The 26768-nt window shown below is 46.3% G+C and overlaps 1 protein-coding gene across 3 annotated transcripts; it reads right to left on the bottom strand.

The window, feature by feature from the left end:
- On the bottom strand, positions 360-26541 carry NUP85 (nucleoporin 85). 3 transcript variants are annotated; one of them, XM_018063826.1, is made up of 20 exons: positions 26196-26541; positions 25478-25555; positions 21014-21107; positions 17326-17488; positions 14331-14401; positions 13659-13702; positions 12572-12641; positions 11297-11418; positions 8583-8717; positions 8367-8489; positions 8034-8165; positions 7687-7793; positions 4499-4582; positions 4279-4344; positions 3935-4086; positions 3094-3211; positions 2891-2991; positions 1481-1632; positions 873-974; positions 360-541 (listed from the first exon to the last, which is right to left on the bottom strand). In XM_018063826.1, exons 1-20 carry the CDS (start codon positions 26226-26228, stop codon positions 440-442), a joined length of 2049 nt encoding a protein of 682 aa, XP_017919315.1. In that variant the 5' UTR covers positions 26229-26541; the 3' UTR covers positions 360-439. The 3 variants fall into 3 exon arrangements, with proteins under 3 accessions (XP_017919315.1, XP_017919316.1, XP_017919317.1); XM_018063827.1 differs by lacking the exon at positions 25478-25555 and having other exon boundaries at positions 26196-26533; XM_018063828.1 differs by lacking the exons at positions 13659-13702; positions 17326-17488; positions 21014-21107; positions 25478-25555; positions 26196-26541.

Genomic DNA, 26768 nt, shown 5'->3' on the forward strand with positions numbered 1-26768 from the left:
GGGAGGGGAGTTTGGGGGAGAATGGACACATGTATATGTATGGCTGAGTCGCTCCGCTGTTCACCTGAAACTATCACAGCAATGTTAACCAGTGATACTCCAGCACAAAATAAAAAGCTAAATAATAAAAAAATAACCAGAAAGTTAACAGATGATTCTGAGGTGAAGCCAAGTTTCAGATGCACAAGCAAACCACTGAACACTCTTGTTCAGGTTTCTACCTGCAGGCAGGAGGGCTCTGTGTTCCCCGTAACCTCAGGGATGCATTTTCTCACCAAGGTGGCTACTTCAGGTTTCCAGTGCTGGCAGGTTAAAACCTCCCCACATGTAAGAACTGTTAAGTTCTGTAAGAACTTGCCTGTATTTGCAAAAAGAAACATTTATTCTTTTAAAAGTGTATATACATTGCCTTTACAAAGATACCATGTTGGAGCCAGCTTTAGGAACCTTCCAGTGAGCCTTCTTTTATAATTGACCGAGCAAGATTCCGTGCAAGAGCAAGTCTCAGGATTTCCACCTTGGTGGTTTCAATATCATCATCCTAAAAGCAAAGAGAGCCTGTGTGAAGACCAGCAGGAAGTTTTCCTTCTTTCCCAAGACTAATCCAAAGGGAGAGAAAGGGCACACAACAGTCAGTAGTATCTTCCAGCAAGTTCTTCATATGAGACCAAGCTGCATGCAAAGGACCACCACAACTGACAGGAAAGGAAAAAAATCGAGATCCCAGAACACTAAAATCACCCCATTTCCTCCTAAAAAGTTAGTGTGCCATAGTCACAAGTGGTAATGTGAGAGGCGTGTGAGTTTGTAAGGGGCCAACATCTTGTGGGGCAGGGGCCTTCTCTCCTCCATCCTGGAACCGTCAGACTGACCTGGAGCTGCTGGGCGTCAGGCTCTCCACACAGCGGCCTTCCTGAGGTCAGATCCTCCAGACACCTCAGGAGCTCGTATGTCTGCTCTGCGGAGAAGATCACCTGTGGGGAGAGGCTGCTTCGCGGAGCTGTTCCCCAGCCAGCGCCTGTAGTGGTCTGTGCGAGGGCTTGGGCTGAGACAGCCTTTCTCATATCTCATGTGCAGAAGTGTGCTCGGGGGTGAGAGGCCCCACTCACTCCCAGCTCTTCTCGTCAGGGTCCTGGGCTGAGCACCATCAGTGGACGGCTGCCTCATTTCAAGTCATTTTCTTGTGGATACTAGATTTCCAGAGTGGGCGCTGGAAATACTAGAATTAGTATTTATTATTTCATGAATAAACCCAAAGTAAGAATATTCTACAAGAGAGCTGAACAGACTCTGCAAAAATGTCAAGGTTAAGGAAGACCAACAAAGGCAGAGGCACTGATGAGATACAAAAACTAAATTCTGGAGATACTAGATTTCCAGAGTGGGGGTACAAACACACACCCCTACTTAGGAGACGATGGATGATATACATTTGCAACAGCTACGGGATAAGAGAAGACACTGTGGACTCAACCTGTACCTGTTTCTGTTCCAAAAGGGGCAGGGCGTCTGTCAGCAGCGTCATCCAGAAAGACCGGGGGGCAATCTGGGATGTCATCAACGAGAGGAGGAGAGAAGCGGCATCGACAAAGCGTTTCTCCCCGTATAAGCGGTGGAACTCGCGGTACTTCCCTGTTGGGAAGAGAGAGCACTAGGTCACCTGTGACCCTAAACAAGAGACCCCAGAGCAAGGAAGTTCTTCCAAAGTGGCCTCTAAGCTCATCACCCAACGAGACCAAAAGGATTCAAAATCCTTGCTTAAAGGGGCTCCAAAGAGCCAAACCTGGGAGAATATAAGCATCAAAATGCATGAGAGATATGGGTGATAATAGACTGAATAAAATAACCCTCGAGGCCATGGCTGATATAAATGAAAGAATAAATGGGAGGAAGGGGAGTTCCATACAGGGGAATGCCAACTAAAACACAATTTTATTGGCAGTCAGAAAATCACCAGTAGTTATGAACACTAGTGGATCAAAGTCTGAGGAGATTTAAATAATCCTGAAGTACAGCTCCATAGATTAATAAATCTGTTTAATAAATTTTAGAGGAGACCCCTGGTGGATGCTGCTTTAACCAAGTGATCAAGGTGACCGCCACTAAGGGAGTTCCTATTAACACATCCCCTCAGTGGAATTCCTGCCAAGTATATAACCTGAGGCTGTTCATGAATAAACCCAAAGTAAGAATATTCTACAAGAGAGCTGAACAGACTGCAAAAACATCAAGGTTAAGGAAGACCAACAAAGGCAGAGGCATTGATGAGATAACGAAAACTAAATTCATGACAAAGGACTTTATTGGGACAACTGATGGAATCAGAATATGGATTGGGTGAGAGTATTCTATCAGTGCTGAACCACCTGATTTTCCTAACTGGTTAAGTAAGAGAATGTGCTTATTCTTTAGGATACACATGCTCAGATATTTAGGGAGGAAGAGAAACAATGTCTCCAACATACTTTCAAACTATTCCCCAAAAACCTGACTGACAGAATGAAACAAATAAGGCAAAACAAATAACTGGTTAACTTGGTAAAGTGTGTAGGGTAGTCTCATTCCTTACACTACTTTCACAATTTCTAAGTTTCAAATTACCAGAAAATGTTAGCAAAAAATACTCTTTGCAGAGACCACATAGGCGCCTATGTATTTTGATGTTTTTTTGCCCTCTTTGGTCATGCTACATAGTATGTGGGCTCTTGGTTCCCCCACCAGGGATCAAACCTGCGCCCCGTGCAGTGGAAGCACGGAGTCTTAACCACTGGACTGCCAGGGAAGCCCCTCAGAGTTCTATGTGTTTTGGACTGGAGAAGTCTAGAACTTCTGTGCAAGTCCCTATCTGTGCGCTTGTGCTGAAGGTCCAGGGGACAGCTCAGAGACTCACCCAGGAACGTCAGTCGATCACTGAGCATCATGGCTGGCCCCAGGTTGTCAATGAGATCCAGGTCAGAGAAGCAACCTCGCTCACAGTAATCCCTGAGGAACCTGCAAGGCCGGCCCAGAGATGAGAGCGGCAGCCCGAGGCCCCCTCCTCAGCCCTGCAGCTTCCCAGGCAGCACCCGGGAAGCACACAGAAGGGGAGCCCACCTGTCTGACACCAGCGTGGCAAAGGCAGCATCTTTGGCTCGAATGCTCCAAGAGAGAGCAGAGCCCAGGCGATTGTTGCGGACCGCTTTCATGGCCAAGATCTTACAGATGCTGCGAACTTTGCGGGGAAAAGAGAAAAGGCAAACCGTTCACCCTACAAATCGCTCCATTCCCAAACCCTGCTGAGATAGGAACAGCCTTCCCACTGCCCCTGAGTTTTATGTGGCTTCTCTGGGCAGCAGAACTAGGAACTGTGAGGTTTATAAATTGTCTTCTGGCCTCGTTAACAGTCCGACCCACCCTGGTAGGCTTTGGCTTTCTGAGTAGGTTTCACTTCAGGGGTAGCAAGAATATATGCAAGGCTCCCCACATATCAGCATGTCATTATCTGTCCACATGCTGAAAATCCTACCAAGCTTTGGGTCTTGAGTGCTATATGCTTTCAGGGACAGTCATAAACACGCAGTGCCTCTGGGAAGAATAACTATTTAGGCCTGTACCACTCAACAGCGAAGGGGGAAGAGACGGGGCAAACGACAACGTCTCCCCATGCTCCTCCTGAGTCATCTCCATTCCTGCATCCCCCCAAGCTAGCCTGAGCCAGCAACAGCAACCCCCCTGGGCAGGACAAACCACGGCTGCCCCAGCCTGACCTCTGGTTGGAAGCACGAGCGTAGAAGTGGTCAGGACCTTTATAGCAGGCAGCGTGCTTGACTGCTTCTAGGTCCCAGTGGGCCCCCAGCTCTTCTTCCCCCTGCCCCAGGGATTCTCCAACGCTCTGGCTCACCTCCTGGCAGCTACTGCCCAGACTCTCTGAAGGCTGGGAGGAGAGTCCACTCACCTTGCTCCGTCATCTGCCGCTGCTCACAGACCCGCAGTACCTTGAGGGCTTTCTGCTCCGTGGTCAAAGGGATCCGCTCAATATGCAGCTCCAGAGAGACCCGGCCCAGCTCTGGACAGTGGTCACAGTAGTCCACACCCAGCTGCCACAGGCTGCATGGGTCCGAGGGGGACAGACATGAGGGCTAGAGAGCCCAGAGGCTGCCCTGGGGCCGGGAACCAGCCTCCAAGGCAGCTCTTCCCCAGACCCTGTGCCCTCAAGGAACCAGACGGGAGAGAGCCGCGTCTACCGGCAGTGCCTGCTAGAGAGCACCCCGCTGCCCCTCAACCCTGCGGCCTTCCTACCTGTGATGAGCGAAGAGTCCTGAGGCATATTCTAGCAGGAGGAACTCTCTCATGTTGGATCCAAAGCTGGCAGAGAACAGACCACAAGACCAAGGCTCCCGGGCTGCTCTTCAGGGCCCTCTTTGGCAGCCCAACCTCCCCTGAGGCATTCTGGTCACCCCACCCTGAAGGGCCGGGGTGGCAGCAAGCAGAAAGGCCGGCATGGCCATGGCGTACTCACTAGAGGTTGTGCGACTGCAGGAGCTTGCAGTGATCCAGCAGGTCTGTCAGATGGGCCACGAACCACCAGTTGCTCAGGGCAAGGCTACGGGGTCAGACAGCAAGGTGAGAAGCAACATCAGGGTGAGCGGCCACGGCCCCCAGGTGTGGAGCATAAGAGGAGCCCCACACCTCCTCTGATATAAAAGGAGGGGAGGGACAGTGTCAAGCTGGACTCTGTCTGCCCGCTAGGTGGGGACTAATAACACACCAAGAAGGACATTCAACCCCAAGACAGCAGCCAGCAAGATGTTTCACTGGAGAACGTCACACCGAAAAATAAAATCCAAGGACCCAATGAGATATAGAGAATGCAGATACAGGGTAATGGGTAAGAAAAGGATGAAAAAAATCAATGGGATTTGATTCTTGATGAAACACAGAATTCAGAGAACTATGTCTGTGTGCATTTGGATTGCTGTTTACGTTCTATTAACATTTCTCACTGTTGCATAGTTTTGATTAGCATATTTGATGAACACAATTATATATACATGACAGCACTTTAAAAACCACCTTGTATTGTCTATTAATACTTTGTATAAAAAATTTTTTGCTTGATTACATGATTAATAATCTGGTTTTATTGGATATATAATCTGACACATAACGAAGGTCTAAAAGTCCGTCCCCAAACCACATTTAATCAAAACCTAAAATCATCTCTAGCCCTTATTAAAAATGACATTTTCTAGGGCCCTCTAAATGTTCCAGATGTTAAGTTTTTTATATCGCCAAATTCTGTAAGCTCACTAGCATTCTGTATAGAATATACCAGTGCACTCATGCAGTGTGAACACATCATTTTGAGTTACATTTTTAATTTGTTACTTGGCATAGGCCTTTCTGTATCTGTATATAATGCTTGAGTGTTTTTTAAATCTTGGGAGAGGGAAAAACACCTTCAATGTTGCTAGGGTAAAAAATCCTGCTCTCAGGATATAAAAAGAGTAGGGATTGGTTTACACTGAATGACTGACTAAATGAGCTGTCTGCCCTGCCCTGGGGCTGCTGTCGTCCTGTGAAGTACATGCCAGGTCCCCTTTTCCTTTTGCTGGATGGCAAGAATTGGCAGCTGCAACCCACAAGAGAAGAAATCCAATTTTTCCTCCAGCTGTGGATATGCCAGGCAAACACGTGGCCCTTCAGCAGGAGCTGGTAAACTGTGATCTCCCAGGGCCTCCCTGGGATTCCCTCATGGCTCAGACGGTAAAAGAGCCTGCCCACCATGTGGGCGGCGTGAGTTCAACCCCTGCATTGGGAAGATCCCCTGGAGAAGGAAATGGCAACCCACTCCAGCATTCTGGCCTGGAAAATCCCATGGACTGAGGAGCCTGGAGGCTACATGCAGTCAATAGGATCACAAAGAGCCGGAGATGACTGAGTGACTACACTTTCAGGGTCTCTCTGCTCTGCCTCTGGAGCCCTGTCTGCCCCACGGCCTGGCATGGTTGACATGGGGGCATCAAGTACCCCTATAGAAAGCTTCCTTCTAGCTGAGGAAGGGTTCCCTCATTCTAAGAGGAGTGAACAGCTAACACCAGACCTGCAGCTCAAGGCTCCCCTACACCACCAGCGCCCCAGCCGAGACAGAGGCGCTATTGTCCCCTGGGAAGTGAGCTGGGCCCTAACCGCAACAACCCATGAGAAAGCAAGTGCTCAGGAGACCCCAGATCCCACCCTTCCTCGTCCAAGAGGGCACTCTCTCTCTGAGGATACTTCAGCCCTTCTTTCAATTAATGGGCAGAGGTCTGGGACCTGCTTTTCAGAGTACGGCAGGAAGAAGCTTACTGGTCAGGAAAACCCGAGCTCCTAGATTCCGAGCTAGTGGAAATACCTCGATTTTTTTCCTGCCTGCCAGGGTAGACGGACACCCAGACTGAGGGGCTGCAAGTCTGATCATTCCTCCTTCAAGACTGGCAGGGGTGATGCATTTTTCAGTGGCGTTCATTAGCACCACGCCTCTTCGTTACACTTCTTTACCTTTTCCTTCTACAACCACTGAAAACAGCAAGGTGCTTTATCTTTTTTATTGTCCTTCCTTCCTCTTTAGATCAAATCTGTCTTGATCCTAAAATCCCAGATGTGGCTTATGAAGGAAGCCCTCGAAGAAATAACCCACTGCTTGTAACAGACAACACATTCTGGAATGCCTATTGCTTTGAATTATAGACAGAGACACTGACAAAGCTAAAGACTAGTGTCTGTGCCTCTGGGAGCCATCCCCACTGATCCTTCACTGCAGATACAACCCCTCGCCAAAATCAGCTGAATTCTGTTAAGTTATCTTCCAGTTCCAACCAGTCCCTATTTTAGAGGTTTGTGAAAAGAATATGGACACAAACCTTCCTTTCTCCAAGTCTAACACCATTTTCTGAATGGTGGGCCTTGGCTTTCTTTTGGCCAAACAGAAGAGCAGGTAGCATGGGTGGGGTGGGGGTGGGGGGTGGAAGCGGGGAGACCTTCCCACTGCCCAGATTCACTAACAAAGAAAAGATCCAGTGGAGGTCAGTGAATTCGATGCCTGAGCAGGGCCACCTGCCCCAGCGGTTCCCAGCCTTCTCCCTCTGCACGAGGAGGGAGGGGAAGTTCTCTCTGACCGACTACACGTGGGGATTCTGGAAAGCTTTGCTTTGGATTCATTGTTTCACGCTCCCTTTCCTGCCTTGCTGAAGGTCTAGAGAGAGATCTGGGGAGAGAGCTGGTGTAGAGTCTCTGCTCCGAACAGACCCAGCCCTGTGTGGTGGCGTGGTAGCTCCTGGCTCACCAGAGAAGTGCTGTCCTGTAAGGTAGCTGCATGTCCATCAGGTTCCAAGAAACAAGCTGGCTGGCTATTTCTGGATTTTAAATACCATAGTAATTTCTTGCAATATTACTTTAAGTAAACATCCCTAAAGTGTAAACTGTTACAGATACAGGAGCCTGCAAGCCTCAGGAAGGCCCCCAGGCTTGTCCAGGGAGAAGACACTGTCTACCTAATGTGGCTGTGGCGGGGGGCGCGGGTCTGTGGGAAGAAGCCAAAGACACCAACAGGAAGGAGCAGGACGCTCTGGAAAAGGACGGCAGTGACGGGTGTGCGACACGGTGAATGCACCAGCCGCTGCACTGCAGCCGAGGCGCCCAGCACGGTGGCGGTGCAGCGGGTCCTACCTGCACTCCTTGATCACTTGGTGGATGTCAAACTCGAACGCTGCCATCAAGATGTTGTCCAGGGGCTCCGGGCTGCTCTCACCTCCCAGAAACAGGTCAAGGCTGGACTGTGGAAAGGTGGTGACCCATTCAGTCCCTGGATGGTGGCAGAGACTCAAGGGAGCAGGCAGGGCTGCTGTGTAGGGGACCCTGGAGAAGGGCAATGGGGTCCTTCAAATTGGGCCCAAGGAAAGCCCCCTCTGTTCTCCAGGGAGGGTCAAGTCAACAAGGCCACACGGTGAAAGTGACTGGCAGAGAGTGGAGCCCCGGACGCCGACTCCCCTCCCCTCCTGGAGGAGCTGACGCACCTGAGCGTAGAGGTGCAGATCCATGGGCTTGACCGTGGGCTGAGAGTACAGTAGCCGGGTCACCAGGAAGTGATACCAGTTACTCAGAAGCTCCTTCTGCTCCAGCAGGGCGGCATCATCTCCCAGCAGGACCTGAGAAGAGACGCTGTCCCTTAACTCTGGGGACACTTCCCCGTAAGGCTCATCTCAGCTGGAGCAGCTGAGTCAAAAGCTCACCCCTTCCCAACAGGGCCCATACAGAGCCCCGTCTGAGGAGGAGCTGCTGCTGGGCTGGATGCCAGGACTCCAGGAGGAGCTGGCTTGGCCCCTGGCCAGGACCCGCTCCCAGCAGACCTTGCAGAGGGACTCGAGGTGGGGGTTGGAGGCGAATGTGCCGTCCTGGAGGTGCCGCTCGCATTCCTCGTGCCAGTGCTGCCACCTCAGCTCCAGCTCCGTCAGGGTCTGCGTGTTCCCAGGCTGTGGGAGAGACGCAGACAGGGGCGGTCACCACGGCAGCCCCTCACGCTCCCTGCATAAACCTCTCTCTGCGACCCAGGCGGCTCCACATACGCTGAGAACGGGCATGGTCCTCATCAGGTCCCCCAGGACTCGGCACATGCCTGCAGAGGTGGGGTTGGTGTCGGCTTCCTTGGAGAGCATCTGTCGGGCCTCGTCCAGCCGGCCCTGTAGCACCAAGGTGGTCACCTGGGAGGACACCAAGAACACAGCATCCAGGCGGAGGCTCAGCAGCCAGTCCCCTCAGCCTGCTCTGGCTTCCTCATCCTGGAGAAGTGTGATGGTTTCTCCGTCAGAGGTAATGTAATTCATCCAACCTTCTAGTTTTAACCCATACCATGCTTTTCAAACTGTGTGTTGTTGTATCGCACTGCAGGTGACTGACTTTTTAAAAATGAAACAGAAAATAAAAATTACCAAAGTGCATCAAATAAAGCACTGATCCGTAAAAGTTTCAGTTAAAAGAAAAAGTTCTAGTTCAAATACTGGGTTAGCCAAATTTGGTTCAGGTTTTTGCATGCTATTTTATGGCCTGGGTTCAATTCCTGGTTGGGGAACTAAGATCCTGCTAGCCACGGCAAAAGAAAAGGAAGAAGAAGCAAGCCAAGGAAACACATGCTGCCCAGTCCCAGTCCCTTTCCCTGATTCCAAACACGCACATCCTGTTGCCAATGGCTCCACTTGGTTCACAGGCACCTTAACATGCCTCGAAGTGAACACCGGGTCGCTTCCAACCCACCAACCCACATTCTTCTATTTCTTACACATCCAATTCATTAGCGAATCCTATCACTGTACCTTTAAACTGCATCCAGAATCAAATCACTTCTTACCACCTCCTCCACTCAGCTCCTACCCGGGTCCAAGTTACCACCACAGCTGCCTGATTTAGGACCTGAGCCTCCAGACTGGTCTCTCCGTTCTGCTTTTGCTCTATTCTCAGCAGTGCAGCCAGAAAAGCCTTTGAAAACCTAAATCAGGGACTTCCCTGCTGGTCCAGTGGCTAAGACTCAGTGCTCGCAATGCAGGAAGCCTGGGTTCCATCCCTGGTCAGGAACTAGATCCCACACGCCGCAATTAAGAGTTCACATGCTGCAACTAAAGAGCCTGCATGCCACAACTAAGACCCAGCACAGCCAAATAAATATTTTTTAAAAGAAAAGGAACTCACAGTGTTCCTGTGTTTGACTCTCTAATGTCCTCTGTACCCCAGCTGACTCAGGAGTAGAACGGGAGCTCTACTGTGTCCATCAGCTAGGTCATACCTTTATCTCCTTCAGCTAACTGAATCAGAACAGCCCTGTGGGACAGGTGTTACACTCTCCAGGCTACACACGAAGAAACTAAAGGCAGTCAAGTGACTCACTAGAGCTCACAGTTGCTAAGAGGCAGAGCTGGGATGCTAACCTGGCCAGCTTGGCACCACAGACCCTGTTCTTAGCAAATACCCTGCCTCTCTGGGGCTTGGTGGCTCAGTGGTAAAGAATCCTCCTGCCAATGAGAAGATGCAGGTTTGATCCCTGGGTCGGGAGGATCCCCTGGAGAAGGAAACAGCAACCCATTCCAGAGTCCTCGCCTGGAAAATCCCATGGACAAAGGAACCTGGTGGGCTATAGTCCGCAGGGTCCCAAGAGTCAGACAGGACCGAGTGACTAAGCATCACCACCACACTGCCTCTCTAGGAGCTGAGCCCTCACTCCTCACCTCCTCAGGTTCCTACTCACACGTCACCTCACAAGGGTGCCCTTCCTCGATTTTAATACTCCCAATTCCCCTCTCCTGCTCTTTCCCTCCAGAGCACTTCGCTTTTACACATATTTTACTTGCTTCTGTATTTATTTCCTGTCTCCCCACCCAGAATGCAAGTTCCGTAAGGGCAGGAACCACTGCCTGCTTTGGTCCTGGTTGTTTCCTCAGGGCCTGCACACAGCACCACTCAAATACACAGTGAATGAATCACACACTTAAACCCTAGGCCCAACCATTTCTGAACAAAAGCTCTCCCCTTTACCTGCACAGATCTCGGGGCACCCGAAGGCCTCAGAAACAGCATCAAAGGCAGCAGCTCTTTACCTGAATTTCAGATGTTATAAGTCTCCAACATTCAAGTCAACCAGCAACCTCCGCCCTGGTCGCTCCATACTGGGTCACAGGTCAGTATAGGTGAATGGAAAAGTACTGCTCTCCCAGACATAGAATACACACACACACTCACACACACACAAACTTTCAAACTGACCATCCAAAATGACTGGGATCATCAATGTCTTTGTTTTTAATAGCTTTACTGATTGCAATGTACACCTTATAAACATTTACCCATTTAAGTGTCTAATTCGGTGAATTTGAGTAAGTTTATGGAGTTGGGCACTATCATCACAACTCAGCTTCAGAACACATCTAACACCTCAAAATAGCCCTCAGCTCACTGACATCAAACCCCTACCCCAGCACCTATCCATCAGCTTTGCACTGTCTTCACCAAGTCTCATTCTTAGATCCACAAAAAGATCAAAATTTCCTTCTCACTGTGAAGTCTACAAAGCATTATTTTTCTTACATGATAACTTAGTTCAAAACTCTCCCATGGAGCAGGGAAGAAAACACCTCCCTAAGCACGCCTCCCTAAGCACATCTCCATGATCACAGACTCAAAGAACAACACGCACACGGGCTCAGCAGGGAAACCCGCAGGCCAGCCCAGGGGCCCAGGCCAAAGAGAATACGAGGAGGAAGGCAGGGAGGCCCAGCACGCACAAGGGTCTTACCAAGTTCCAGAAGCTCTCGTGTTTGCTTGGATTCTCACTGCCCAGAACATCTGCCGACAAATTGTCCACCTCGCACACGTGTAGTCGGACCCAGTCAAGGAGGTACAGGAGGAGAGGGCCAGCTGGGAGGAAACACATAAGCAGTAGATTCCACTTTCTCGAAGTACAGAGAATGTAGGGCAGGCGAGCGAACTATGGTGGAAGTGGTCTGTCCCTCTTCAGTGAGCGGGCGTGTGCTCCTGACAACAGGGCTGAGCTAGCGAATGGACTTCTGTGGGCGCCTCCTCTGTGCCAGGCAGCTCAACCTTTCACTGAATCGTTGGGGGCGCTGAACATGAGACCCAGATCTCACTAGCCCGACCACCCCCAGCTTCTTCACAACTACACAATACTCAGTGACCACATCAGTAGTGGCCATATGGGGATGGTACTGACTAGGTGCCAGGTACACAAACATGATAGAAAGACAGCAACAGTCCTCAGAATCTACTGGAGGAAGCAAGCAGACAACCAACCAATTCAATTTCAAGCTGCTCAGTGCTTGAGCAGGAGTTATGAATAAAAAGCTGTGACCACAGAGAGACTACTAATACACACTTATGGACAACAGTAAATACAAACCATTAGAAGAAAGCAAAAAGGCCTACAGCCCCTCCACAGAGAGCCCACTCAAGCCAGGATACTGTACTGACCACAGTCAAATTCAAGATCAAGGGAATAATTCAGAGTGGACGCATGAAGCCGTAGGGTTGCCCCTGACCCAATCACCAGCAAAGGAATTCTCTAAGGGATTCTGCCTTCCACCACCTAATCCTGCCTCATATCCGTACAACATTTTTCATTCTTAAAATTTTAAACAACAGAAATGTACTATCTCGTGTTTCAGGAGGCTAAAAGTCTCTGGAGCTGGGAGGGCTGGTTCCCTCGGAGGCTGAAGAACCTGCACACACCTCTCCCGAGCTTCTGAAACTTTCTAAAGCTTCACCAGTCCATGGTATAAATATGGACCACTCCTTTCGCACACTAGTTTAATATCTGTTTCTTCATATTTTTTAGGGGTCACCTGCCTACAACTAAGGTTTTCAGAAGATACTCTGACTCTTTGCAGTATCTTGACAAAAACACAGGCTTCTTCAGGCATCCTGTAACACCTCCCAATGCTTATATTGATGAAAAGCAACGAAAAGAGCATTCTAGGCAACAAAACACTCAGCATAGCACAGGACAGGGTAGGGGGACACCTCTGCCGCTGTGACAAGATCATTCTGTGCTCACCTGGGGCTACTTCGATAAAAAGAATCTCACAAAGGTTCCAAATGAGTTCCATTGCCGACAGAATGGAGACCTAAGGAAGGAACAAGTTTTGACTGAAAACGTCCCAAAGATTTTTTTCCCCTAGAGCTAAGAAACAAAGCAGAGCTTGAAACACATGATGGCATTCATTAACTCAACATTTATAGACTGTTCCTATGGTAGGGTTCCCCACAAGACAGTCAGAGAATTTTAGGGGGTGGGACACAGAATAATAGTTTCGGTTTTAATGGTTGTGGTTTTACTTTAATGTGCGTTAGGAAAATGTACGTAGCTCTTTACACCCAATCTTGATGAATATTATACTTTAGGAAGCAGCTCTTAGTACAAAGGGAGATTTGATTTTTAGAAAAATATTTAGCAAATAATATAATAATATACAGGTACAGCAAAAATTAATGATGTTGATATTCAAGGGACTGATGTTTAGCAAACAGTCTATTAAAAAAGTAAACCCAATGTAAGACTCCAAAATAAATCAGCTGTGGACCCTGACCTTAGGAATATGCAGTACCCCTATCATCCTTCTTATACAATCACAGAATTTTATACCTTAATCATAAGGAAAAATAAATGGTCTGATGACTTCAGAGATGGTGCACCAGTCCCTACTGACTACTGAGTTTGAATAATATCAAAATTCTAACCAAAGAATGAGAATTCTTTAAGTCACCTTCCAACTAAAATGTAACAATCTGCCATTTAAAAATACTGGTTCATTGAGTATTGTTCATGAGACTAACCAGTGGTTCTAAAACCTCAGCTCACTATCTCAGGTGACACAACGTGGTTAGGATTTATATTTCCCTTAAGAGCTAAAAACTTGTACAAGTATTTATCAAGCACATCCTTGTGCTCCAAGGTGCTAAGCCTTGAAGAGGGCACCAGGAGGTTCAAGATGCTTCTTACCACTCCAAGGAGTTGCCTGTCTACCTGGCAAGAAAAGAGACATCTGCAGTATCAGTGATTACAAAGCCACCCCCGGTGGCTACTGAGGACTCAGAAGGACATGAATGGTGCTGGTATGACACAGGCGGCCCCACCCCCTTACCTGGCTGCTGAACTGGCGGCCCCTGGCTGAATCTTTATCAGCAACTAACAAAACACAAAGTATTTTAAGTAAGCAATGTAACTTGAGTCTTACTGTTAGAGCTTCATATGCAGGTACTATGGCTTGTGCCTTCTGATGACCACCCATTTTCACTACAGATTTTTCTGGAAACATGCTTCATATCTCTGCTGTACATCAATGATCTCAAACCACGGCCCAGAAATGACAAGTGTCTCTTTCAACTACAATGTGGCAAACGTAGAGACCACCATGCTATACAAGATTCTACCAGCACCTACGAGTCACATGGCTCTCGGGGTTATGCTAACCTTCAATCACCAAGATCAAAGAACTGGAATGTAATTGTCACAGGTCTTTAATTTGGCCCTTTAGCCTCATACCTGCTAACATATATGTTCTAATTTGCTCTAAAATGTACTCAAGACTATGGGGTCGCAGAATCAGACATGACTGAAGCGACTTAGCAGCAGCAGCAGCAGTACTCAAGACAACTGCCAGAAAATTAAAGATTATGTAAGATAGGAAAGTGAGTGTTAAACTAGAATGTCAATCAGATTTTACCTTGTAGTACTTATAGCCAGGTAAATACTTCAATTACTCACACACACACACACACACACACACACACACACACACACACACAATACTTACCTGCAAATTGGTGCATTTCCTCCATGCACGCTCTTATGACTGATCGGTAATTTTTACTCACTCGAACCAATCTACAAAAGATGAAATGGTATACAAGATGAACCTGGAACAGTTTGTGGTGACAGAAAATAAGGAACATCTTGTGATGATAGAAAGTATCAAAAAAAAAAAAAGATAAAAAGCTTGCTGACAGACAGGAGCCAACCTGAAGGAGTTCCTCATGGCCAAAGCTAAAACAACTTGAGCCACAAAATAAACAAAATACCATATAGCCCAGGGACTAAAAGAAATATCCATGAGTCCACAAGGATATTAACTGTCTCAAATGAGACCCCCTAATGGATCCTAAAATTAGTGGCTGAAATTTGAGGAGAAATGGGATTTTCATAGTCTCAGAGCTTTTCCCCCAAATACTTACTAGTTACAAAGGGAAAGATGATAAGTTTATAGTACAGAAACCCAGTAGAAACCACATTAACCAAGTGATCAAGGTCAATATAAACATAATAAAACATCAGCATCATGAACCTCATGATGTGATGTGTGAAGGACACATCGCACCACTTCTGTGGTATTCTTGCTAAAAATGCATAATCTCTGCTCAGTCATGAGAAAACATCTGACAAACCCAGGACAGTTTTCAAGATAATTGGTCAATATTTTTCAAAAGTGATAAGGCCATGAAGCAGATTAGGGAGAAAAAAACTAAATGCAACCTCATTTGGTTGCAGAAGAGAAAAAAGGGCATTAGCGGAAAAAATAGTGGAACTGAAATAAGGCCTTCAGTTAATCATACTGCATCAACATTTAAGTTTCCCGGTTTAAATACCAGTAATGTGGTTGTACAAGATACTAACATCAGAGAAGGTGGATGAGGTATGTACAGAAGTTTATTATTTTTGCACTTTTTCTGTATGTTTCAAATTATTTCAAAACAGAGTTCTTAAAAAAGGAAAGAGCAGAACAAAACAAACAGAAAAGGAACTGGCTATTAGTAACCAAGGTGTAGATCCTTAGGAAGAAACGTTAGTTCTAAATGAAGAGACCTAAATGCTGCCTACTGGCTCCATTATTTTTGTTTATTTTCTGGCTCCCTTTAAAGATGAACAGAAGGTACAATGGGGCCAGCAGCAGTTGAAGCAACTTGCACACACTCTCACTTAATTTTTCAGTCAAGACTCAGCCCCAAATAAGTAACTCACCTGGCCAAAAACACAAGATGATATGCTGACCCCCCCACACAAAGCAGGAGCTACCCTCCCACCATTAGCAGGACATTCACATGTTCACTAATTTATTAAATTCAGCAAATATTTAAAAGCATCTACTATATAGAGGAATGAGGATATTTGGGAGCAGAAGGCCCATATAAACAAGACAGGGTCCCTGCCTTCAGGGAATTACAGGACTTTTGACATGCTTTGGTCAACAGAGATTTCTCTGAGTTATCAATATCCTGTACCAGAGCCTCTTGTCACCAGTGATCTTTCATAAGCACACAGACACACACACATGCTGACCAGGGTATCCTCTGTGGTGATTCATCTGTAAAATGCTTATCAAGGAAGTAAAATACTGTGACACTGTGGTTTATAAGAAGAAATAAAACACCAATCTTCACCCCTAATCCCTGACCCACAGCTCCTAAAACCTTTGAATAAATTCCTAAATGACAAGAGCGCTAGCAGCATCTTTTGTTCCAACTCTAGGTAGCTCTTGGATGACGACTGATCACCAGGAAGCCCAAGCCATAATTAGAATTTGAAATTATCAGCCCTGTCCCTGACTTCCCCGGAGAGGGGAGAGGGCCATAAATGGAGATAATAATTGATCATGCCTACATGAGGAAGATTCCATAAAATCTCAAAGGCAAGGGGTTTGGAGAGCTTCCAGGTGGGTGAACACATCCATGTACCAGGATGGTGACACACCCCAACTCCACAGGGATGGGGTTCCCGCACTTGAGACTCTTCCAGACCAGGCCCCACGTTCATCTTCACCTGGCTGTCCATCTGGGTCCTTTCTTATATCCTTTAATGAACTGCTAAACTTGTTTCCTTGAGTTCTGTGAGCTCCTCCAGCAAATTTATCAAACCTGAGGTCACCATGGGAACCTCTGATTTATAGCCAAGCTGGAGAGCAGCTGTAGGTAACCGGGGTATCCACTATTTGTGACTGGCATCTGAATGGGAGGCAGTTTTGTGCGATAGAGCCCCTAATTGGTGGAATCTGTTGCTATCTCCAGGTAGGCCGTGTCAGAATACAGCTGAATTGTAGGACACCCAGCTGGGGTCAGAGAACTGCTTGGTGCGTGAAAACTCCCACACATTTGATGTCAGAAGGGTTATGAGTGAAACACAGGAAAAACTTTTTGTTTTTCCAACACAAATACCAACATTATCTATTCCCTAGACATATGAATAGACACTAAGAAAAACCTAGCACAGGGGCTCTCAAACTCTACTTGTACTTGACTCACCTTGAGACTTTAGGATCCACCCCTAGAAATTTTGGAGATATGAGGTGAGGCCTGAATAAGTACCTGACACTGATGCAGTTAATTCACAAACCACACTTCAACCAATTCTAGTCTATAAACAATGCAAGTTTTCTGGTCTCTTCCCCAAAAAATGCCTTTAAAATAATTCTTTAAAGACAAAACAAAACTCTCAACAGTGGGACCTCATTCAATGACTCTCGGGTGCTTATCTGGCCTAAATTTTATTCTTTGGAGGGTAAATGAAGTACGAATAGAAACAAAGAAAGCTCATCAAGCAGCCAGCAAGTCTACTGGCAGCCATTCACACATTCTCTGTAGGACTTCTCCATCCATGACCACTTATACTGCCCAGCAGGGCAGAGGCCAGAAAATCAAACCCGGAGTCCCATATTTCTCCAGGAGGTCCATCCACTGTGCAAAAGGAAAAGGATGCATTTCACTTGGTTTTTTCAAAATTCAGTTGTGGGAGGCAGCACCTATCAGAAACCAACTTACTGAGCTTTCCTGGATTTTCCAGTCAACTCTTCTTCAATTCTTTGGAGGCCCACGAAGATCCCATGGGATTCATTGAAGAGTTTTCTCAGGATTTTGGAGTAAACATCTATATCCTTTCGGATGATATGGATAAAGGGGCAACCTGCCACCATCTCTGATTTTTCTGAAACAGGAAAAAAAAAATTAATATCGATCACCATCATCCTCATCAAAGCACTCTAAAAATTTTCATTTGAGTAGCTAATTACAAAAGCTTCAGCTTCTTTGCTACTAATTTCATGAGACATTATTTAGCCACACATGAATTTTTATTTTTACTTATTTTGGCCATGCAGCATGCAGGACCTTAGTTTCCCAACCAGGGCTGGAACCCATACCCCTGCAGTGGGAGCACAGACTCCCAGGACCTTAGTTTCCCAACCAGGGCTGGAACCCATACCCCTGCAGTGGGAGCACAGAGTCCTAACCACTGAATAGCTGAAGAAGTTCCTCATATGTGAATCTTTTAGTCTTTATTTATTTTGGCTGTGCTGGGTCTTCGCTGCTGCTTGGACCTTTCTCTAGTTGCAGGGGGCGGGGCCTACTCTCTAGGTGCGGTGCAGGGGCTTCTCTTTGCCGTGGCTTCTCTTATTGTGGAGCACGGGCTCTAGGGCATGCATTTCAGTAGCTGTGGGTCACTGGCTTAGCAGTTGCAGTTCCTGGGCTCTAGAGCACAGGTTCGAGTTGTGGCACACAGGATTAGCTGCTCCATGGCATATGGGATCTTCCTGGACCAGGGATCGAACCCATGTCTCCTGCACTCGCAGGTGGACTCTTTATCACTCAGCCACCTGGGAAGCCCCCATACATGAATTTTTTTTAATGTGTTTTTTTTTCTTATTGAAAGATAATTGCTTTACAGAATTTTACTGTTTTCTGTCAAACCTCAACATGAATCAGCCATAGGTATACATATGTCCCCTCCCTTTTGAATCCTCCTCCCATCTCCCTCTCCGTCCCACCCCTCCAGGTTGATACAGAGCCCCAGTTTGAGTTTCCTCAGCCATACAGCAAATTCCTGTTGGCTCTCTATTTTACATATGATAACGTAAGTTTCCATGTTACTCTTTCCATACATCTCACCCTCCCCTCCCCTTTCCCCATGGCCATTAAGTCTATTCGCTGTCTGTTTCTCCACTGTTGCCCTGTAAATAAATTCTTCAGTATCATTTTCCTAGATTCTGTATATACGTATTAGAATATGGTATTTATCTTTTTCTTTCTCACTTCACTCTGTATAACAGGTTCTAGGTTCATCCACCTCATTACAACTGACTCAAATGCGTTTCTTTTTATGGCTGAGTAATATTCGATTGTGTATATTTACCACAGGTTCTTTACCCATTCATCCGTTGATGGACATCTAGGTTACTTCCATGTTCTAGCTATTGTAAATAGTGCTGCAAAGAACAATAGGATACATGTGTCTCTTTCAATTTTGGTTTCCTCAGGGTATATGTTGAGGAGTGGAATTGCTGGGTCATATGGTGGTTTTATTCCTAGTTTGTTTTTTTTTTAAGGAATTTCCATGCAGTCTTCCATAGTGGCGGCATCAATCTTCATTCCCACCAATAGTCCAAGAGTGTTCCCTTTTCTCCACACCCTCTCCAGCATTACTGTCTGTAGACTTTTTGATGAAGGCCATTCTGACTGGTGTGAGGTGCTATCTCATTGTAGTTTTGATTTGCATTTCTCTAATAATGAGCAATGTTGAACATTTTTTCATGTGGTTGTTAGCCATCTGTATGTCTTCTTTGGAGAAACGTCTGTTTAGGTCTTTTCCTCACTTTTTTATTGGGTTGTTTTTCTGGTATTGAGTTGTATGAGCTGCTTGTATATTTTGGAAATTAATCCTTTGTCAGTTGCTTCATTTGCTATTATTTTCTCCCATTCTGAGGGGTTTTTTTTCCACCTTGCTTATAGTTTCCTTTGCTGTGCAAAAGCTTTTAAGTTTAATCAGGTTCCTCTTATTTACTTTTGTTTTTATTTCCATTACTCTAGGAGGTGGGTCATAGAGGATCTTGCTTTATGACATGTGAATTTTTATACACAAATGTTTAATCTTAGACTTTATCCCTCAACTCACTAGCATACTCTGTAAAGACATTTCACCTCTATCCATTGAAATATACTAAGAAAAAAAAGGAAACCACTTAATATTACCCTATGTAAACTCAAAAAATAAGATAAACCCACACCTAAAGGTTTATAAAATGTCAAAATAAAGTTTCCTTTTATATTACTTTTTATTGCCATTACTCCTAAAACAAAGAATCAAGAACTGACTAAACTACCTTGCAACAGTGATGAAAAGGCTCTGTAATGATAAATTATAAACCAACAACTTATGGAAATTTCACATATAGCAGCTTTTCAAATAGGTTGTGATAACGTTCAATGGCTTGTTGTGAATGTGAATTCAATAAATATAAAAAGGAAGAAAATCTTGAGTTTCCAACAATCAAGAACAAGCTAGAAATGTTTATAAGCTTTCCCATTAAGTAGGGAAAGAAGCTGTTCAGACACAGTCACAGAAGTTTCTCTTTTGAACAACTTCTACCACTCTACCCAACTTGAGATTCTCAATACCAAGATAGCCCATAGATATTTGGCAACATCAGGGATCATTTCAAACTATAAAATCAAGAAAAACTACTCTGCTTAAAAATTACACGAGGGGCTTCACAGGTGGCACAGTGGTAAAGAACACGCCTGCCAATGCAGAAGCCACAAGAGATGAGAGTTCGATCCCTGGGTCAGAAAGATTCCCTGGAGAAGGAAATGGCATCCCACTCCAGTATCCTTGCCTGGGGAATCCCATGGACAGAGGAGGCTAGAGGGCTACAGTCCGTAAGATTGCAGAGTCAGACACTACTGAGCATCAGTGGTCTAGTGGTTACAACTCCATGCTTCCAATGCAAGGGTCATGGGTTCAATCCCTAGTAAGGGAACTTAGATCCCACATGCCATGCCAAGTGGCAAAAAAATTTAATTAAAAAAAAATCATACAAACTGCATACTACGTAATTTGCTAAAATTATATGAACTTCATTAGCTCAATGTGCTCCCAACAAAAGAGGAAAACCTCTATATTTGGATAAAGAACATAACAAAGATTCACAAAATAATCCTTTCAACATTTCCTGAGATTTCTTTCTTCAAAAGGAGAAAGCAAAATCAATTATCAAGAAGTCTATTTTACCTTGCTACTATAGGGAGTCTCCATCGGAAAGGTAAGAGCCATGTCCGACACCTGACGGAGCTTAGAGGACAAGTTATTTTGTTCACAATGAAAAAATGAAGGTAAGGGCTGTGACATCTGCAAACATTCACAATGAGGGGACTACTACAAAGAGAATTTAGTCACTCAGGGACAAAAAGGGAAACAAAAAGCTTCAAGTTTTTAAGTATAAAGAAAACTTTCTTTAACACTGGGAAGATCACTGTTATCTTTTTTCCCCTGGACTCAACATCTGCCAAGTCTCACAAATCAATGAAAATCTTAAATAGCTAAAAAGTTTCAAAAATGAAAATGATACAAAAGAAGTTCAACTGTTTTCATATCTAAGCTAGTCAAATCTGAGAGAATAAAGAGAGAAAAAAAATTGTACCAACACAGATAATCTAAAAGAGAAACCAAAAAACCTACCTTTTCTATTGAAAGAGGTTTCACACACCAGCATCTCTCCTGGACCCCAGTCAAAACACATTTGCTTCTTCTGGGAATTCACTCCTGGAATCCACTAGTGAAAAAAAAAAAAAAAAAAAAGGCACAGAAATTGTTATTCTTCCTAAAGGCTTTGCTTTCAATTGACTTGCAAGTATAATTCTAGTGATCAGTGGTCGTGAAAGTTATCAATCTACAAATCTATAAATACAACTGAGTGTGGCTGAGATAAACCCAGTCTGTTAGACCCTAAATGAGCAAGAGTTTTGTTAGGCACCTTGACCCAGCCTGCCACTTCTCAAGTGCTGATGAAAAGGAAAGCTACCCCCTAATCAATTATTATATGGTAATTTAGTGATCTGTAGTTCAGAAAAAGGGCAGTTAAAAAAATTAAACAGGAATTGAACCTCCATTACTCACTAAAAAGACCTCCAATCCCATGGCCTCTATGTCACATCTTAATGGCGCTTAATTTTTTTCTCCAACTCAGTCACACCAATTCCTCTGAGTCTCAGCTTCATAAATCCAACTGCATAATCCACCCTTTATGAGTTATCTAACCTCCAGAGCTATATCCATAACATCAAGAGCCAAAACCAGAACTTAATTTATGGCTGCACATGGGCTTTCTGTAGTTGCGGTGCTCGGGCTTCTCACTGTGGTGGCTTCTCCAGTTGTGGACTTAGCTGTCCTGCAGCATGTGAAATCTGCCCGGAACAAGGACTGAACCTGTGTCCCCTGCATTGGCAGGTAGATTCTTATCCACTGAACCACCAGGAAAGTTCCAAAACAGGGACTTCTGATGCTCATTCCCAAACCTCATTCCACTTCCGAAGTAGGACAAAGCCTTCCCCAACTGTCAGGAGCAACCCTTGTAATCCTCCGCTTTCCCTCATGACCCACTAAGGTCGTGCTAGTGGTAAAGAATCCACCTGCCAATGCAGGAGACACAGGTTTGATCCCTGGGTGGGCAAGATCCCCTGGAGAAGGAAATGACAACCCACTCCATTCTTCTTTCCTGGAAAATCCTATGGGAAGAGGAACCTAGAGGGCTACAGTCCATGGGGTCGCGAAGAGTCAGGCACAACTGAGTACATGCATCTCTCCCATACCTCAGCAATTCCACTTCTAGGTATTTATCTGGAAAGAACCAAAAAAGTGAAGTGAAGTGAAGTGAAAGTTGCTCAGTCATGTCTGACTCTTTGTGACCCCATGGACTATAGTCCATGGGATTCTCCAGGCCAGAATACTGGAGTGGGTAGCTGCTCCCTTCTCCAGGGGATCTTCCCAACCCAGGCCTCCCACATTGCAGGCAGATTCTTTACCAGCTGAGCCACCAGGGAAGCCCTTGAAAAAAAAAAAAGACAAGAACTGTAACTCACATTTCTTAAGAGTCCTTGACCTAAAAAGATAATACCATTGGTCTAGAAAAACTACTCAAGATTAATCTCTTTGGATCCACACTGAAACATTTCTGAATCTGCTAATTACTAACTGGCCTTCATGGGCCTTGATATATATTCACCCTATAAAAAGTGACAATAGTTTTCAAGGTTATTCATCAGCCTCTTGAGAGTGTGTATAGAGCAAGCTTAAAGAGCAGACTCTCAAATACAGACATGACTGAATTCAAACTTTCATTGTTGAGGTTCAGACTCTAGACTATGGATGATGCCCTTCTGAGAGGCTGTGTCCACAAGGCCAACCTGGTCTTCCTACCTGGTCTTCCCAACACCTATGTAAAGCTGGGTTGTCACAAGTCAGTCATCACTACTGGGGGCAAAATTCAGCTTTGATTGTTTTCATTCCATTTGTAAATGCATGACTAATTGTCATGGTTCAATAGCAAGTAGCTCTCCAGGGTCGCACAGAGTACTGGGAAAGTTTCCCCATCCAAAGATTCTGACATAAGGAAAGGAGGGAAAAGCAAGATAACATGTAGTCTGAAAAAGTCTCAGTGATTCCAACAGTCTATTTTTCCTCCCTCAAAACAGTGACACAGTCCTTGATGGATATTTAGCATTTAAAGTACTTCATATATGCATTAAAAGTTAACACTCTATAGAATATAGTAGTAAGCTTTATAGTGCGTAACATCCCATGTTCACTGCCGTTTGAGATCTCATGTCTCTTGTCCAGTTAGCTTTGAACTGACTTCTATTTTCAGTTTTTGGTTTTGTGAGATACTGCTTTGCAATTTGATGGCTTCAGCAGAAAGCTGAAGGAATCTCAACTTTCTAAAAAGCAAAAATGTAAGGTCAGGCAGCTTGCTGTTTAGCAGGGCTTATAGGTTACCAAGAGCTAAGAGATGCAAAACAAGCCTAAACAGACAGACGGAAATATTTCCTAGTCAGGGAAGTCAGGGAAAGCTTTTCTGACAAAGAGGCTGCTGGAGCTTGTACGTAAAAAAATGAGTGGGATAGAAAGCTAAGAGAGAAGAGCATCCCAGATGGGGGAAGGATACGTATCCCTCTTCTAACAGCCATGAATCTCTTTCTAAGCATCATATATCATCCACATCTGACATACTCTCCTGAGAGTTCAAACAGATGTGAAAGCAAACAGAGCAATGAAAAAGCAGGAATATTCTCCCGAGACCTAGTAGATGCTGAAAAGATCAAGAAGAGATAGAAAGGATACATGGAAGAACTGTATAAAAAAGATCTTAATGAACCGGATTACTAGTTAGTCCGGTTGTAGTTAGTCACCCAGAGTCAGACATTCTGGAGTGCAAAGTCAAGTGGGCCTTAGGAGAAGCACTGCTGTTAATAAAGCTAGTGGATGTGATGAAATTCCAGCAGAACTACTCAAATCCCTGAAGGAGAATACCATCAAGGTTTTGCATTCATTATGTCAGCAAGTCTGGAAGACCCAGCAGTGGCCACATGACTGGAAAAGGTAATCTTCATCCCAATTCCCAAAAGGGTAGTACCAAAGAATGTGCTAACCATCAGACAACTGCACTCATCTCCCATGCCAGTAAGATCATGCTTAAAATCTTGCATGCTAGGCTGAAGCATTATGCGAACCAAGAACTTCCAGATGTCCAAGCTGGGCTTAGAAAAGAAAGAGGAACTAGAGATCAAATTGCCAACATTTGCTGGATGATACAGAAAGCAAGGGAATTTAAAAAAAACATCTATCTCTGCTTCATCAACTACCCTAAAGCCTTTGACTGTGTGGATCATGACAAACTGTGGAAAGCTCTTAGAGAGATGGGAATACCAGACCATCACACCTGTCTCCTGAGAAATACTCCCTGACTGACAAATATTTCCATCTGTCCACTTAGGCTTGTTCTACACCTCTTAGCTCTTGGTAACCTGTAAGCCCTGCTAAATGGCAAAGAAGCAAAGTCAGAAGCAGGAGAAACATCAACAGACTTAGATGATGATACCACCCTAATGGCAGAAAGTGAAGAGGAACTAAAGAGCCTCTTGATGAGTGTGGAGGAGAGTGAAAGAGTCAGCTTAAGGCTAAATATTAAAAAAACTAAGATCATGGCATCTGGCTCCATTCAGTTCAGTTGAGTTCAGTTGCTCAGTCACGTCCGACTCTTTGCGACCCCATGAATTGCAGCACGCCAGGCCTCCCTGTCCATCACCAACTCCTGGAGTTCACTCAGACTCATGTCCATCGAGTCCGTGATGCCATCCAGCCATCTCATCCTCGGCCGTCCCCTTCTCCTCCTGCCCCCAATCCCTCCCAGCATCAGAGTCTTTTCCAATGAGTCAACTCTTTGCATGAGGTGGCCAAAGTATTGGAGTTTCAGATTTAGCATCAGTCCTTGCAATGAACACCCACGACTGATCTCCCTTAGAATGCACTGGTTGGATCTTGCAGTCCATGGGACTCTCAAGAGTCTTCTCCAGCACCACAGTTCAAAAGCATCAATTCTTCGGTGCTCAGCTTTCTTCACAGTCCAACTCTCACATCCATACATGACCACTGGAAAAACCATAGCCTTGACTAGACGGACCTCTGTTGGCAACGTAATGTCTCTGCTTTTTAATATGCTATCTAGGTTGGTCATAACTTTCCTTCCAAGGAGTAAGCGTCATTTAATTTCATGGCTGCAATCACCACTGCAGCAAATAGAAGGGGGAAAGGTAGAAGTAATGACAGATTTCCTCTTGAGCTCCAAAATCTCTGCAGATAGTGAGTGCAGCCATGAAATCAAACACAATTGCTTCTTGACAGGAAAGTGATGACAAACCTAGGCAGTGAGTTGAAAAGCAGAGACATTACCAACAAAGGTTCGTGTTGTCAACGCTATGGTCTTCCCAGTGGTCATGTACAGTTGTGAGAGCTGGACCATAAAGAAGGCAGAATGCCAAAGAATTGATGCCTTCGAACTGTGGTGCTGGAGAAGACTCCTGAAAGTCCCTTGGACAGCAAGGAGATCAAACCAGTCAATCTTAAGGGAGATCAATCCTGAATACTCACTGGAGGGACTGTTGCTGAAGCTGAAGCTCCAGTATTTTGGTCATCTGATGAGAACAGACGACTCATTTGGCAAAGTCCCTGATGTTGAGAAAGATCGAGGGCAGGAGGAGCAGAGGGCGTCAGAGGATGAGATGAGGCGACGGCATCAAGGATAGAATGAACTTGAACTTAAGCAAACTCCGGGAGGTGGTGAGGGACAGGGAGGCCTGGCGTGCTGCAGTCCATGGGGTCGCAAAGAGTCGGACACGACTGGGCCACTGAACAACAGCAGTCTCCCAAGAGAACTATACTTGGTAAACCTAGGGCCTGCTCAAGCAGAAGCCAAGCTCAGGGGGCTGCGACGTGAAGCTTTGCTCCGCTGGGAGAAAAAAAGCCGTACAATATCTCCGCCTGGCTCCAACCCGCTCATTAAAGCTTTAGCCCAACAGGAAAAGCCAGAGAAGCAGGGAGGTCGGGGAGGCAAGGAACAGAGTTGGGGAGGCAAGGAACAGAGTTGGGGAGGCGGTCTCCAGGGCCAGGTATTCCTCAGAATACACATGGGAGCAGAAACCCAGCGACCACCACGACCCACACGCGGGGAGCGAATTAATGCGACTTCCGAACGGGGGGCAACTGTGCTGAGGGAAGGGGCCGGGCACCCTGCCAGCGGCAGGGACGAGGCGGACCCAATCTCCGGGCCCCAGGGCGGGGGAGAGCGTACTGTTCGGGGCCCCCTTACAGTGACCGTCGGCTCGCTGTCGAACTCCTCCATAGCGCCGCACCACAGCCGCCGGGAACTCGCAGGGCCGCCAGGGCTCGCGCCTCAGGGCTCCGGGCTCAGGGCCGGCTGCGAGAGAGGACCCCGCGCGTGAGCGCCTCCCGCACTGCCTGCAGGCCCAGAGGCCCGCCGCGGCGGGGCCTTCTCAGAGCCTCGGCCACCCGCTCTGCGGCGCTGCCCACGCGCCCCTCCTTCTGGCCTCGACCACACGAACGGGGAAGGCAGCACTAGGGGCGGCCTGCCCTCACGAGACCCCTTTCGCCAGAGCCGGCGCCGCCGCGGACACCCCTGAGCCGGGCGGAAAGAAGGCCCCCCGGAGACGGCGGGAGCGGCGGGGAGGCGGCTGCGCGTGCGCGGTCGAGGGCGAGCGCTCGGTTTGGCCCCGGCGGGAGCGAGCTCACCACCTCTGGCGAGCCTGGGTTTCCTTCCCGCGCCTCGGTCTGCAGGCTTCAGTCGTCGGTGCCGCTGCTTTTTCCATGGCAGGAGCCCCGTTGGTCCATCGGGCTTGTGTACGAAGGTATTCGTCACCAGCCC

This window comes from Capra hircus, chromosome 19 (genome assembly GCF_001704415.2).
Source record: "Capra hircus breed San Clemente chromosome 19, ASM170441v1, whole genome shotgun sequence".
In the NCBI taxonomy this organism is placed as follows: domain Eukaryota; kingdom Metazoa; phylum Chordata; class Mammalia; order Artiodactyla; family Bovidae; genus Capra; species Capra hircus.